Genomic DNA, 14,942 nt, shown 5'->3' on the forward strand with positions numbered 1-14,942 from the left:
TGCCAGGGCAGGACCGTAGGGCCACCGAGAGCCCCTGGAGGCACGGACTCACCCCCTCCCTGCCCCTCCTCGCCCCGTGGCATCCCAGAGCCCTTCCCGGCCCCCGGGGCATCCCGACAGCCGCGCTCCCAGGGCCGGGCGGTGCCGAACGCGGCGCGCGGTGAACGCGGCGGCACCGCCGGCACCGTCACCCTCCTCCCTGCTGAGTCAACCCACCGAAACTCAGCCCCCGGACCTGGCCGGCTGCCGGCCCCCCGCGGGTGCTGAGCCAGCCCCGCCGCGCCCTGCCCCGCCGGCTCCGCGGCCGGCAGCTATTCCCAGCCTCTTTCCAAGAGCATCCCCAGCTCCCGGCGCTGATCCGGCTCCTTCCCACGCGGCAGGGCTCGGCCCAGGTGCCCAGCGGGGCAGGATCGATCCCCTCGCTCCTGGAGGATCCTTTGGAGAGGCGGGAGCGAGCGGGTGGGTCTGGAGGAGCTCCAGGCCATTCCCACGACAGAACCAGGGCGACGCTGCCGGAGACGGGGCAGGTCCGTGTTCCCGAGGGCGGGAAGACAGGAAGGATTTTGGGGAAGCAGAATACGAGGAGCCTGGGAAAAGCGCCGTGACGGAGGATGCTGAGCGGGGATTCCGGTGAGTCGGTTCTCCCCACCCTGTGACTCACTTCCCACCGCAGTTCCCTGTCTGCCAACGCCAGCCCGTGGGGCAGCCGGAGCCGTGGGGCAGCTCTGAAGCTCCAGGGGTGATGGGGAGCATCCAGGTCCATCCAGGCTTGGAGCAGTGACGGATCACTTGGCTCCCAGACTCTTCTCCCTTCCTCCACACAAAGCTGCTGCCGCAGGAAGCAGGGCAAGAAGGGGATTCCAAATTCCAGGAGATCAGAGTTGGCTCGTCCCTTCGGGTGCAGAGGGCTCCATCCAGGCTGGAAGCTGCTGGGTGGTTTTTCATGGGATCCCTCCATCTGGGGTGGGGGGAAGGTGCTGCCCGGATTGGGGCTTCTTGGTGGTTCAGGGGGTGCAGGAGGGTCAACCCAGGGCTGAGTCCCCCCAAAAAGCAGCACCTGGAGAGGGTCTGGCTGCAACTGGACACAGATCCTGGGGCAGATCCAGTTGGAAGGCTCCCACCAACAGCCAGGAGCCTGGGACCCAAAAATCCACTGGGCCTTGCTGGCCTTGAGGGCTCTGAAGTGCCTTTTCCTACCATTCCCAGGGATGCTGGAGCCATCCTTCGGGGCCGAGGGATCCTCTCTGTTCCCACAAGCAGCCGTGTCCCATCCCAAAAGGATCCAGAGGTGCTGCTGATTCCCACATCTCCCAGCAGCTCCAGGGGCTCCTCCATTCCAGGGACACCCGTGGGGGGTGGGGGCAGCTCCAGGAACCCCAACAAAGCAGGTGATGACGGATGGTTCGCTCCTCACCTCCCAGAGCCTGCCTGCCCACCCCCAGCCCAAACACTGCATCCAACCACAGCCCCATTCCAGCGTCCCCAGGACCCCCCCAGGACCCCCCCAGGCCCCCCCAGCTCCTGGTCCTCCTACCTTGGCCGAGTGCACGGCCGACTCCGGGGGGTACACGATGAAGTGGCGGAGGGTGAAGCCAAACCCCCCCTGGGAGCTCTTCCGCAGCACCACCGTCTTGGGGCCCACCCAGGGGAAGGACCCCCCCTCTGGGGGCACGTTGGCGTTCGGGGATGCTCCATCTCTCCGGCCCGGCGTCGGCTGTGAGGGGGGGACAAGGACAAGATGTCACTTCTGGAGAGGGGAGGGGGGGTACAGGTCCAGCCCCCCCACGTGCCCACCCCTTGAGCTCTGCCCAAAAGGCTGCTCCACTCCTAAGACACCCCCCCCATCCCTATTCCTCCCTATTCCCAGCCCTCCAGCGGCAAATTCCAGCCCCCACAGCCCACCCACCCCAGCAGCATCCCCCCCCAGACTCCTCGTGTGGGACCTTTGGGAAGAAGATGAATGGAAAGGAAATAAAAATAAACGAGCTGTGCCTGGGGGTCTGGATGGGACCCAGGAGGAGAGATGGGGGCGGATGGCTGAGGGACTTGGGGACAAAAGGTCCCTTCTGGTGATGCCGTGGCAATAACCTTGGGCGAGTCGGAAGGAGCTGTCCGGGAGGTGGTGGGATGAGTGATGCTTCCCGAGCCGGAGCAGGGACCTGGCACCGTGTTGGGATCTGGCAAGGGGCACTGCCCAGAGCAGCAGATGGGGCCAAAGGGGATGTGGCTCCATCCCACAGCTCCCAGTGTCAGTGCTGGGAGGGGTAATGGGGTTGTGGCGGAGCTGGAGCAGCCACGGGTATCTCTCCTGGCACCGAGGCAGGGAGCTGGGAGAGGCATCCAGGAGTCCCAACACCCTGGCTGGGTTCAGGAGGGTTTAGCACAGCCCTGGTGAGGGACGGTGCTGCTCCCTGTGCCGCACATCTGGTTGCACATCTGGCTGCACATCCGCCAGCCCAGCTGGAGAGGGAGCAGCTCCGTGGCCAAGGGGAGGAGAGGGCTCTGCCTGATGCCCTGGGAGCACCCAGCTCTGCTAAAACAGGAGAAATTGGCAATCTGGGAGCTGGAGGGACAGGCAGAGCAGCGGATCCACCGGGATCCTGCCCGAGCGGCAGCTCCTTCCCTGCTGCAGCCGTTGGAATCAGCCCATCCTGGGACGAGGGTGTTAAAATTCAGGGGCTGTCTGGGTGGAAGCGATGGATGGGGAGCGGGGAGGGGACAGGGACAAGGGACACAAAGGGACAAGGCACAAAAAGCCTTTGTCTGTGCCTGTGCTGAGTGGGCCTTTTCGCTGCCGGTGGGGAGATCTGACGGGTGGGGAGGTCTGAGGGCAGCTCGGCGGGGCCAGGCTGCACCCCCTGTCCAGCACGTCCCACACGGAGCCCACGGTGGGAATGGGGGTCCCATCCTCCTGGGGATGGGGTCCCTGGGGTGAGGTCGTGCCTCTGGCATGAGGCATCGCACCCACCCACCCCCTCCAGGGGGTGTGTGCAGCAGCACAACCCAGGAGGGAGGGCACAACCGCTTCGGGTGCTCCCACACCCCAGAACAGAAAGAACACCCCAAACCCCACCACGGGAAAGCCAAAAAACCCCAGTACCTCCCGACACCGCACAGGCAGCAAAACCCCTCACAAGCCCCCTGCCACTCCCCCCTGCCTTGTGCCACTCAATCCCAACGGAAAACCCAACCCCAGATGGCAACAGGCACCCCACACTCCCGCGGGACCCCCATCCCCGGGCGGCGGGGCCGGAGCATCCCGGCGGCGCCCGGGCCCATCTGCGCCCTCCATTGTGCCGGCCGCCGGCTCGCCGGATTATTTTTAAGCTGACAGCTGAATGTGCCCTCGCTGATTTTAACCGGCACAGACAGGCCTGGGGGAGAGGGCAGGATGGATGCTCCGAGGAGACACCGACGGCGGCACCGGCCCGGCGGGGACGGCGGCGAGTCCCCGCTGTTGTCGTGGCGGCCGTGACACGGTGACACGGTCCCCGGGTGCGGCGGTGGCACCGTCCCGCCCGCCCCGTGCCTCGGTTTCCCTCCTCGCCCATCCTGACTTGAAGCTTTTGTCGGGCTACAAAGCCCCCCCCAGCCGCGGGTTTGGATCCCCCCCCACGCTGGTTCACGGCCCTGCAGATGCTCCTGTGTCCCCCCCCTGCAGTGGGGTTGGCACCCAATTTGTCACCTCAGCCGTTTGTCCTCAGAGCCCTCTTCCTCCTCCCAGATTTTTGGCTTTATTTAACCTCATCCTGGTGGTTTCTGCTGCGATACCACCAGCTGTGTCCTCATCCTCCTTATCCCACTTCTCCTGGGCCCCCATCCCATGAGGGCTGCGGGGATGGGGAGGAACCCCTTGATCCTTGGCACAGCTTGTGCCAGTGGCTGTGACACCCAGAGGCCCCCACCCAAGTCACCCTAATTCCCGCGAGGTCCTTTACCCCCCAGCAGAGGTGTCACCAGGTCCCTGTACCCCATGTCACCTCCCCACCCCCACGGGGACACGAAGGGACAGGTAATTCCCACCAGTGTCCCACTCCCGCAGAACAAAGGAGTGTTTTCGCTGCACCCCGGGAGGGCAGGATCCATCCCCCCCTCCCAAACACAGTGAGCTGGGCACCGGGAGCACAAGCAGGAGCCTGGACCCCCACCCCCGACCCCAGCACGGGAGGGGACGAAGGGGACACACCGCAACCCGGAGGCTGTGACAGCCCCCGGGCACACCCCACCCTGCCCCGTGGGACCCCCCATCCCTTTAAGGCGCCCCCCCCGCCCCCCCCAAAACCAGTCGCGACCCCCAGCTCGCGGTTCTCACCCGGCGGCCCTTGTCTGGTCTCCCCCCGCGGCCGGGGCGGGGGGCCGGGGGCGGGCGGGGGTCGGGGGCGGCAGCGTGTCGGCGGAGGCTGCTCAGCCAGATGCAGCGGGGCTCGGGCGAGCTGCAATCCACCCCGACGGGGCGCTCCAGCCGCCAGCCCTTCCCAGAGCGCTCCACGCTCCACAGCCTTTTGGGGCTGGGGGCTGGCGGGGGGCGGCAGGGACCCCTCCGCGCCCCTCCGCCCGCGCTCTCCTCCACCATCCCGCTGCGCTGGGGGGGGGGCTCTCAGCCGGTGGTCGGCACCCCCTCCATGGGGTCCCGGCAGCCCCCCCCGGGTGGGCTCGGGCGCTGCGCGGAGCTCCCGGTCCGGCGGTGCCGCTCACACTCGCATCGCCGCTCGATCGCTCGCTCACAAACCCCCCCCGGCAACGCAGCCCCCACCCAGCCACCCCCCCAGCCTCCCGGATGGATGGAGGGTGGGATGGATGGATGGATGGATGAAGGGAGGGAGGGAGGGAGGGATGGATGGAGGGATGAACCAGCCACACGTCCCGGCTGGGCTGGCGGGCTGGGGTTCCAGCTGCTGGCAGGGATCAGTGCCCAGCCCACCGCCCCCAGCCAGCCCCCCGCCCCCAGCCCCCTCGCCCCCCCGCCCCGCCTGCGGTGTCACTTTGCCAGGACTTTCCCTTTTTTTTTTTTTCTTTTTTTACGTTTTTTTCCTTCTTTTTTTCTTTTTTTTTTTTTTTTTTTTAATCCACCCCCTTCTTCCTCCATCACCCCGGGCAGCATCCCACCCTCCCCGCTTCCTCCTCTCCCTCCTCCCGGCCCCTTCCTTCCTTCCTCTCCGCAGGGCACCGGGCGATGCCGGGGACAGGGAGAGGGACAGCCTGGGGGTGCAGAGTGTCCCCTCCCTGCCACCACCGGGTTCTGCCAGGGGGGAGCCAGTGGGGGCTCTCAGACACTCCGGGTCCCCTCTCTGTCCCCGGCATCCAGCAGAGTCCAGGCAGCAGAGACACATATCCTGCCCCAAGCTCTGCTGGTGCAGCACCCTCGGGACCCAAAGAGCCCCGTGGAGACCAAAACAGCCCTTTGGAGGCCAAAAATGTTACCCCAGAGACTGACACATCCCCCCCGGCCCTCTCTGCTCAGAGTGGTGGCTCCAAGGGCATTTCCCACCAGGAGCTGAACCAAGAGCCCCCCCACAGCCCCATCGCCCATTTTGGGGACACCCAGGGTTGCAGGTCCCTGTTGTCCCCCCAGCACAGAGCCACCAGCCCCCACGGTTTGATCCGGGCTCCCCAGTCAACACTGGGGACACAAGGCACAACAAACCACCCTCCCCGCTGGTTCTGCTCCACGGGGACAAATCCCCTTCCCCAGCCCACCCCACAGCCCCTCTCTGTGCCCCCCTTTCCCCCTGCTCTCCACCACGGCAGCAAAAATATGGGAGGAACAAGGAAAACCAGCAGCACCTCGGCGAGCCCGGCACCCGCAGACACCCAGCCCGGGCCTGGGCTGGGGGTGGGCAGTGCCCCCCTGCCCCGGCTCCCCCCGCGCTGCCCGTCCCTGTCCCCGCACGAGGGGGTCCCGCGCCGCATTCCTGCCGTGCTGGAGGCCGAGGAGAGGCACGTGCGGCCACGCCGGGGAAATGCCGGGCATTGCTGGGATTGCAGCCCGCAGCCTCGGGGCCAGACACCCCCCTTCGTGTGTCTCACCCCCTCCTCTCCTCTGCCACCACCCCCCCGCACCCTCGGTCTCAGCCCACCAGGGTGATGCCACGCACTGGCCACCAGCGAGGGGACAGTCCCGGGGTGCGGTGACACACACGAACCCCCTGCACGCTGGCAACGCTTTGGTGCCCAGCGCCCACCCTGGCCAAGGTGCCGCAGCTCCGCCTCGAAACAGCCCCAGCGCCCACCCCGACCCCGCCGGAGGGGCTGCACTGAGCGGCTCGGTGGCAGCCGTGCCCCCATCTGCCCACCCCCAGCACACCCAGGGCACCCTCGCGGGGCCTCCACGCCGGGGAGAAACGGGGACGGGGAAACGTGGGAGCCAAATCCCCGCCGTCAGCTCCGCCCCGGGGCCACCCTGATGTCACCCGGCGCCTGTGCCGGGGGTCTCCCGCGGGAGCCACCCCGGGGACAGCCCCGTGCCCTCGCCCCAGCCTGGGGACAGGCGGCTGGCACGTCCCAGCACGCAGAGCTGCCCGGCCGGAGCAACCGGACGGGGCTGTGGGTGCGAGCAGCGCCCGGGGGGGCTTCACCCTCCAGCTGAAAGGGGGCAAAGGGGCCCGGTGTGGTGGGCTGGGTGCCCCCGGGGGTCCTGGAGCAGCACTGGAGACAGCAGGCCCCATCCTGCCACCTCCACTCGGCCTTTCCTGCAGTGCCCGGGCAGCCTGGGGGGGTGTGGGGAGGGGACGGGGTCCCCAACCCCTTGGGGTGGGGGCACAAGGGCAGGACGGTCCCTGGGACCGTTCCCGCAGCCCAAAGCGGGAAAGGTCAGGCGGCGTTCGCGGGGGCAGATTCCACCCCGAGGAATGCGAGCGCTGCCTGGACGCCTTCCAAAATACTTGTGTTTTGCACAGGAGTGTCCTAAATACGCAGCCAAACAGGAGCAAAGGGGGAAGGCAGCGCTCCCGGCATGCACCGGCCCCGCTGCCGGCACGCCGGGACACGCGCGGGCAGGGGACACACGGACGGGGACACACGGACGGGGACACACGGACAGGGGGGGGGTCGCAGGGACCCTGCCAGCATCGCCTCCACAAAGGGGAACTGAGGCACGGAGGGGCTGCGTGAAGGCAGCCCCCTGCCCTCCCTGCCTCACCGTACTGGGGTCTCCATATTTTACACCACTGCCACCCCCCCACCCCGCACCTGATGTTCCCAAAACTCTCTCGCCCTGCTCAGACCCTGGTGACGCTCCCAGGATGGAGCCAGTGGTTCCAGCTGGGGATGGGCTCTGCTCCCACCCCTGCCTGTACTGGGGGGGGGTGTCTCCCATCTCCCTGCCCCACACTTGCTGTTCCTGGAGCTCTCCCACCCTGCTCAGACCCCGGTGACACCCCCGGGACGGAGCTGGTGGTCCCAGACAGGGCACGTGTGCCCTAAAACACGCCTTCTTTGGGGGGGCCTTTTTTACATTTTACACCAATGCCACCCCCCCATCACACACCTGCTGCTCCCAGAGCTCTCCCACCCCTGCTGTGATCCCAGTGACATCCCAGGATGGAGCCAGTGGTCCCAGATGAGGACATGTCCTGGCTCCACCAGCTGCGGCCTCTGCCAGCAGGGCCATCACTGGCCCTGGCATGCGGCGAGGATAACGTCACCCCTCGGGCAGGGACAGAGGGACAGGGACAGAGGGACAGGGACAGGCAGCTGCTGGTGCTGGGCTCGGAACCCACCGACCCTCCTCCGGCACCACTTCCCTGCGGGAAGGAGGCTCCTCCAGCACGGATCCAGCGGGGCCGGGTGGGGGCAAACACTAATCCCTCCCGAACGGTCAGCTGAGATTAGGGTCAGAAAAATGAGGTTTTAATAGGATTTTTGAGGAGGAGAAAGCCCTGGTGAGACAATAACCGACTTCCAGCCCTTATATGGCAAAGCTGTTGCTGGCTCCTACCTGCGATGGGGAAGGGGGACGGGGGTCCCACCCACACCCCTCGGTCCCAGGCAGCACCCCCAAAAAGAGCCCAGATTGAGGCTCCCCTGCAGGCAGGGGCTGCCTGTACCCGCCAGGCACCCTGGGCAGGGTGGGGATGCTCCAGCAGCAGGACCTGACCTGGGGGATGAGGTGGCAGGAGAACGGGGGGCAGCACCCAGGTGACCACGTCGGGAGCATCCGGGCATCCCTCCTGGCCCTGCCCCAGCCCCTGGGATTACGGACCCGCAGGAGAAAGCATTTTAATTCTCTTTAACTCGAACCAGGGCTGAGGAGCTTTGCAGCTCAGAGGGGATTTGGGGGTGTGCTCGTTGGCTTGTACACAGCCAGCGCATGCTCCCTGCACACTGGGATACCCCTGCCCCTCAGGATGTCCCCTCCCTCAGTGCCACACTGCTGTATCCCCCCGGGAATGGGAGGAAGGTAGGCTGGGAGCCCCGGGGAGCAGATGCACATCCCACGTGGGAGCAGCAGCGCTGGGAACAGGAGAGAGAGACACCTCAATGATGGAGACAGAACCCCAAGGGCCCCCCAGGAAACCTCTGTGCCATGTCCCAGCCTGGGCAGGGACTTACCAGGATGGATGCACCATTCAGGGGGAGGGTGGGAATCCTGAATCCTGGGAATGGCTTTCTGCTGATGCCAGCAGGGTTTGCTCCGAGCACCCACCGAGATTCCCAACAGCCTCTTTTCCCACAGCCTCACAAGGCAGCACCCCCTGAGCCCTTCCCAGCACGGCTGAGCCCCACAGACCTCACAGGGAAACTGGGAACAGCCACTGGGACCCACAGCTCGGGTACGGGCTGGGGGGGGGGGTCCCCATCCTCAGCTCCAGGAATGGCACAGGACAGGGGTCCCGTGGGAGATCCAGCAGCTGGACGGGCACTGCCAAATCCCACCCCACACCGGAGTCCCCTGCCCAGCCAAGGACACACACCTGCATTCCCATCACCTGACACAGCTGGGAAGGGGGTGACACTGCCCAGGTGACACCGGAGCCAGGGAGAAGCGGAGCAGAGGAGCCACGAACGGCCTCTTGGACATTCCTCCCGCTCCGGTTTGGGTGTTAACGCAGGGAAGGAAATCGCCTGGTTCCTTCCCAAGGCAAACTTTTATCTTGACAGCATCTCCTTCATGGGCTCAGACTCATCATCTCCTTCACAGACTCAACTCATCATCTCCTTCACAGACTCAACTCATCATCTCCTTCACAGACTCAACTCATCAGCTCCTTCACAGACTCAGACTCATCAGCTCCTTCCCGGACTCCTCGTCAGTCCCCTGTGGCTCCGTCCCGTGGCCAAACTGAGCTCCCTCCTGGCAGCTTCCACGTCAGGACACCATCCCAGGCTCCACAGGGATCTCATTCCTGACACATCTCAAAGCAGCAGTTCCAGAGGGCTCTGGCTCACCCCAGCTGGGGGGGCCCTTCTTGCCACATGGAGAGAAATTTGGGAATGTGGCCAGAGAGACTCATCCCCTTTCCTGACCTCTCTCCCTGCCAGCCCTGGTGCCCACTGTGGCTCTCTGGCCACGTGGCTCTGCCTGTGCTGCTCCCCAACCTATTGTTGGTATCCCTGGCAGGATTCCTGGGCCAGGATTGTCGGACTGCCCCCGTTCACAGCCCTGCTGGTGACCACAACATGGTCACGACTGAAGTGGGTGTGCCCACGTGGAACCTCCGCTCACAAAACAAATCCACTCATGTCACAAATCCAGGGCAGGACACGGCTCCGTCCTGGCTCTCCCGAAGCCCACCACAGCACCTCCAGCCCCACAGCAGAGACATCCACAGGGGACAGACCCACAGACGCTCAGGGCTTCCCAGGGCCACATCCCAGGCCGGCCAGAGGCACTTTGGGGGACACTGCACCCCGTTCATGTCACCAACAGCCTGTGAAGCCCTGCGGTCTCTCCATGCCCCTACCCTGGGTCTCCCAGGTCCCCAGCCCGTAGGGATTACCCTTAACACCCAGTGCCAGCAGGGAAAGCTGCTCCAAGACAGGGATAAGGGCTGGGGACACACATTGGAGCCACAACAGGTCCGACCTCAGTGGGAATGTTCCCGATGGCCCCCATGCCAGAGAGGTTGGGAAACTCAGAGCCAGAGCCACACCGAGGAGGAGTTTATCTCCCAGTCCATGAGGAAGTGGAACCAACAAGACCATGTTGGTGCTGCCTTCATCCCCGGCTCCTCCTTATTCTCTGCCCCATCCTAAAAACGGCGTTATCGGCAGCGGGCCCTAGAAAAGTAACAGGATTCCGTTTCCTGTTTTTCCCATGGAAACCCTCAAATAGAAGCTGGCCTCATTATTGCAAGTTTTTGGGTCTCTGTTTTTTTCAGCTGGGCTAACAATGAGCCATTTCCTGCGGCGGCTCCGAGAGGCACCTTGCGCTGCGCTCCCGCTTCTCCCGCTTCTCCACGGCGGAAAATCCTACCCGGGGAGGTCAGGGCAAGGCTGCCTGCTCCTTCCAGCCTCTGCTCCGCTCAAGGCCGGGGGGCCCGGGCTGGGGCTGCACCCCCCACCCATGTGGGGGACCCCCCTGGAGCTCCTGAGGGCTGGGGAGGGCGGGCAACGCTCGGATGGGGGGGATGCACGGAAGCGCCAAATCCCACATCCCTGTGGGTGGTGAAAATAAAGAGCCAAGGCGGGTCCTGAGCCTCCCTCCAGCCACAGCATGGGCAGGAGGCGGCTTTGGGGACACCACGCTGCCCCAGTGCCCTGGCACCAAGGCCCAGCAGCGTTTCCCTCAGATAGGGAGCAGCCCAACATTTCCCTGAGATCAGGAGCAGCCCAACATTTCCCCAAGATCGGGAGCAGCCCAACATTTCCCTGAGATCAACATTTCCTTGAGATCGAGAGCAGCCCAACATTTCCCTGAGATCAGGAGCAGCCCAACATTTCTCTGAGATCGAGAGCAGCCCAACATTTCCCTGAGATCGGGAGCAGCCCCACATTTCCCTGAGATCGGGAGCAGCCCAACATTTCCCTGAGATCAGGAGCAGCCCCACATTTCTCCGCTGCCCACTCTCGTCCAGCGGCCAAACGTCCAGCCCGCCTGCCCTCCGTCCCCTCCCCGCCCGGGGACAGCGGTGTCCTGCCACTGGGGCCACACCAGTCACCGCCAGCCCCGCTGGGGACCGGGGCTCACCCCGAAAGCGCTGGCACCGCAGCCCGGCCCCCGCCCGGCGCGGCACAGAAAGAGCCACTATGAGCCACAATGGCCCGATTGTCCCCCAGAGCCACCGAGCCCCGGCCCACCCGCCCCGGGGCCGCCCCACGCGCTCGGGCCCATCAAGGGACCCACTGTTGCCCTCGGGGGGACGGCGGGGGGGACACCCCGGGCTGTGCGGTGACAGGTCTGGGGGTGCCACCGGTGGTGGATGAGCAGGGGGGGGGCTGCAGAGCCCCCAGACCTGCCTGGCTGCCCGTGGCAGGGGGGACATGGCCCCCCGGGGTTGTGCCAGGGCTCAGGGCTATGGCAGGGACCTATTCCCTCCCCTGTGCTGGCTCCTGCCATGCCAAGCTCCTTCCTGCTGCAGCAGGGTCTCAAGGAAGCTGAGGACGGGGGACTCCACTGGGTTCCATCCCCGGGCAAGAGCAGGCTCGTCCCCACGGTCACCGGTGCCTCGTTCTGGCCACTTTGTGGTGACTCAGCCCCTCTTCCCTAAGGAGAGCCCTGCTCCATCTTCACCCTCCAGCTCCCATTTCCCCAGCGTGGCTCGGGAACGGGGCCGACCCCACATCCCAGTGTCCTCCCACCCCAAGACACCAACCCTCTGCCAGGGCCGTGGACCCCAGGGAGACCAATCCCGGCGGGAATCCCCTGTTGGACGGCGGGTCTTGCAACACGAAGGTGTGCCCGGCGCAGCACGGCCGGGGCGGGCAATTAGGGAAGGCTTAATGAACTCCTGGGGCTTAATGAACTCCCGGGGAGAAGCAGCCGGAGGTCGGCAGCAGGTTCAGAGCAGCCACCCTGCTTCCCAACCCGGGGCTGGCTCCTGGAAAGGTTTTGGGAGCGGGAGGCACAGCCTGGAGCGGCTGACAGGGCCCGGCCCCGCTGCTCGCGGGCCACGGGCGGCCAGGTCGATATTTTCCAACTTGAGAGCTTAAAATAGGTCATCTATCTCCACTCCTTTTTAAATCAGGTCTTGCTGCCTGCTGAAGACAAACTTGGTTTATTAATGGGACGGCACCGACTTGAAACCTAATCCTTTTTTTTTCCCTCTTTAATGAGAATAAAAAGGCCATCCCGGGGCTCGGCAGCTTCCCAGCATGACCCCCCCGCTCATCCCTCCATGTTTTCTCCCAGTGAGTGGCTCTGTATGAACTCAGGGAGGGCCCCTGGCTCTGTCTCAGAGCACCCCAGGAGCTGCTCCTGCAGCACCCCCCTGCACCGCAGCAGCACCCACACTGACCCCAACCCAGAGTTGTCCCCCCGGCCCATGGTCCCCAAACCCACGCCCTAAATAACGCCCAGCAGTGGTTCCTTGGCAGCTGACGCTGGATGATGGTGCCAGGCAGCGCTGCCAGCCCCGGGGGGGGGGTTTAGGATCACACATCACCCATCAGTCCCCCCGCGGCGCGAGTGACGGGTGCCAGAGGTGCCGGGCACATGACACAGGTCAAGGTTAAACCACAGAGGTTGGAGGGCTCCAAAACCCCCTCCAAAACTCCCCCAAAACCCCCCCAGGTGGGCAGCGGGACCCCGGGGTGGCATCAGCTGCGTGCCCCAGCCCGGCGCCGGTGCCAGGTTTCGCGCTGGCGAGGCAGGATTGCGGCAGCAGCCCCGAGCACAGGCTTTTCCTGTCTTTCAAGTTCAGGGTTCAGAAAGAAAGGAGAGAAAAAAAAAAAAAAAAAAAAAGAAAGGCGTTAAGAAACTCAATTTGTCGAGCAGAGCCAGTAAATGGGGGACAGGGGCAAGGAGCCCCAGAGGGGCTGAGGGCAGAAGGCACCGGACGAAGGTTTGGGGACGGTGGGACGCAGCCCCTGCCACGCAGCCCCAGGGGCGGCCGTTGGGCAGCATTTCTGCTTACACAGCACTAAAGCCTCGCTGGAGGACTGCAAAGCACCGTCCTCCCCAGATGTGGGGGTCAAATAACACCCCCCCCAAGTCACTCAGCGCCCCAAGTCACCCAGCACCCCAAGTTCACCCAGCGACTTGGGTCTCGCTCCGGGTGCCGCCCACCCAGGAGGGTACATTTCGCCCCCAAAACGCCGCAGAAAAGCAGATTTCGAGGTTCAAACCACCCCCCCACCCCCCGAAAACCCAAGAGCCAGCGCTCAGCGGTACGGAGTAAGCAGGGAGGAATCTGAGGAGAAACCATGATTAATGCTCAGCCGCTCGCCGAGCAGCTCCTCATCTCTGAGCCATTTCGCACACCCCAATTAATCCTTTGAGGCCGGTTATTAGCCCCATGGCCGGGGCCGAGGAAGCCGAGTTCAAAAAACCAGGAACTGAGGAACAGAGGCCAAATTCAGCTCTGGGGCGAGGACGTGCAACCTCTGCTCAAATTAGCAGGCGTTGTGCCAGTCCCTCGCCGCGGTCGCATCCCCGCCCGGGCGTTACCACCGGCCCCCTCCGGCCACCGGACCCCCCACCCCAGGTCCCCCCGGTGCTGTCCCCATCCCCACCCCAAGGGTTCGCCGGGATTTGGCATGAAACGGGCAGGAAATGGGGATTTAGCCAGCGGCTGGGCCGGCCTTCCTTGGCACCACGGGGAGATGGGGAGATGGGAATCGCCCCGGTGCCCTCCAGTCCAGCGGCGCCAGGCGATGCCAGTGCCCACGCCACAGGCCAGTAAATGCCAGGGGGGTTAGATTCGACCTCGAGGGGCTGTTTGGCACGTTGGGGAGTTGCTGCCTGCCCAGTGCTGGGAGCTGGAAGGGATGGATCGGCCGGAGCCACAGCGAGAGAGCCCAGCCGGGAGTTTCGGAGGAGACGTGTGGGTGTTTGTGGGTCTGGTCCTGGGAAGGGGCAGCCCAGCCCTGGGTTCTTGCCCTCAGCTCCAAGGCCAGATCCAGGCACCACAGCCCCTCCAGCCCACAGCGACGCCACTGGGGCTGGGCAATGGGGACAGGTCACCGTGGCCACCATTGCCTGTGGCATCGCGTGGGTGACTGGACCCCCCCCCGGTCCCGCTGGCCCTGACCCACAACCCAGTTCCAGGGCTCTGGTTTGCCCCAGACCCAGTCTCACCCCCCAGGGGTATCACCCAACCCCCAGCCCCACTGCCCGACCTCGGCGCCATACCCAGCACTCCCAGTCCCTGCTCCACATCCTCCCCAGCATCGCCCGGTTCCCTAAACCCCTACTCTCCCAAACCTACACCCAGTATCTCCCATTCCCTCCCAGCCCCTAATTCCCGAGCCTACAGCCTCCCCAGTCTCCCCAGCATCCCCGGGAGCCGCTCCCCGTTCCTCCCAGTCCCCGCTCCCGCGAGCCCCCCCCGCCTCCCCAGTCCCCCCAGTGCCGCTCACCGCGGGGGTGGGCGGCGGGATCCCGACCAGGCAGAAGGCGATCCCATTCATCGGGGCGCGGGCGGGCGGGCTCGGCTCGGCCCGGCTCCGCACGGCTCGGCTCGGCTCGGCGCAGCCCCGCCCGGTGCGCTCCGGTGCGGTGGGGATGCTCTGCGGTCCGGCCCCGCTCGGTCCGGTCCCGCCGCGTTCGGCCCGGCCCGGCCCCGCGCGGCGCGGTCCGGCTTGGGCTCGGCTCTGCTGGGCTCGGCTCGGGCTGGGCCGGCGGCGGCCCCGGCCCCGGTCGCGGCTCCGCCTCCTCCGGGCGCCCGCGGCGGCGGGCGGGGCGCGGGGCGGCTCGGAACGGCCCGCCCGGCGGGAGGGACCGGCCGCGGGCACCGGCACCGGGGCGGCGGGGATGGGAACCGGCACCGGCACCGGGACAGGGACAGCGCGGACCGGCACCGAGCTGGCACCGCGACAACCAGAGCAGGCACGGGCGGGGGACA

General features: G+C 65.7%; 1 protein-coding gene across 1 annotated transcript in view; it reads right to left on the reverse strand.

The window, feature by feature from the left end:
- ARHGAP23 (Rho GTPase activating protein 23) overlaps positions 1 to 14,526 on the reverse strand; it is a 29,217-nt gene extending 14,691 nt beyond the window's left edge. The window contains exons 1-2 of the mRNA XM_032711302.1: positions 14,458 to 14,526; positions 1,535 to 1,714 (exon numbers count right to left, since the gene is read on the reverse strand). Of these exons, the coding sequence (XP_032567193.1) occupies positions 1,535 to 1,714; positions 14,458 to 14,508 (231 nt within the window). The 5' untranslated portion in view covers positions 14,509 to 14,526. The remainder of the gene's footprint in view (positions 1 to 1,534; positions 1,715 to 14,457) is intronic.
- Between the last annotated feature and the right edge of the window lie 416 nt (positions 14,527 to 14,942).

This window comes from Chiroxiphia lanceolata, chromosome 26, assembly GCF_009829145.1.
Source record: "Chiroxiphia lanceolata isolate bChiLan1 chromosome 26, bChiLan1.pri, whole genome shotgun sequence".
Classification (NCBI taxonomy): Eukaryota; Metazoa; Chordata; class Aves; order Passeriformes; family Pipridae; genus Chiroxiphia; species Chiroxiphia lanceolata.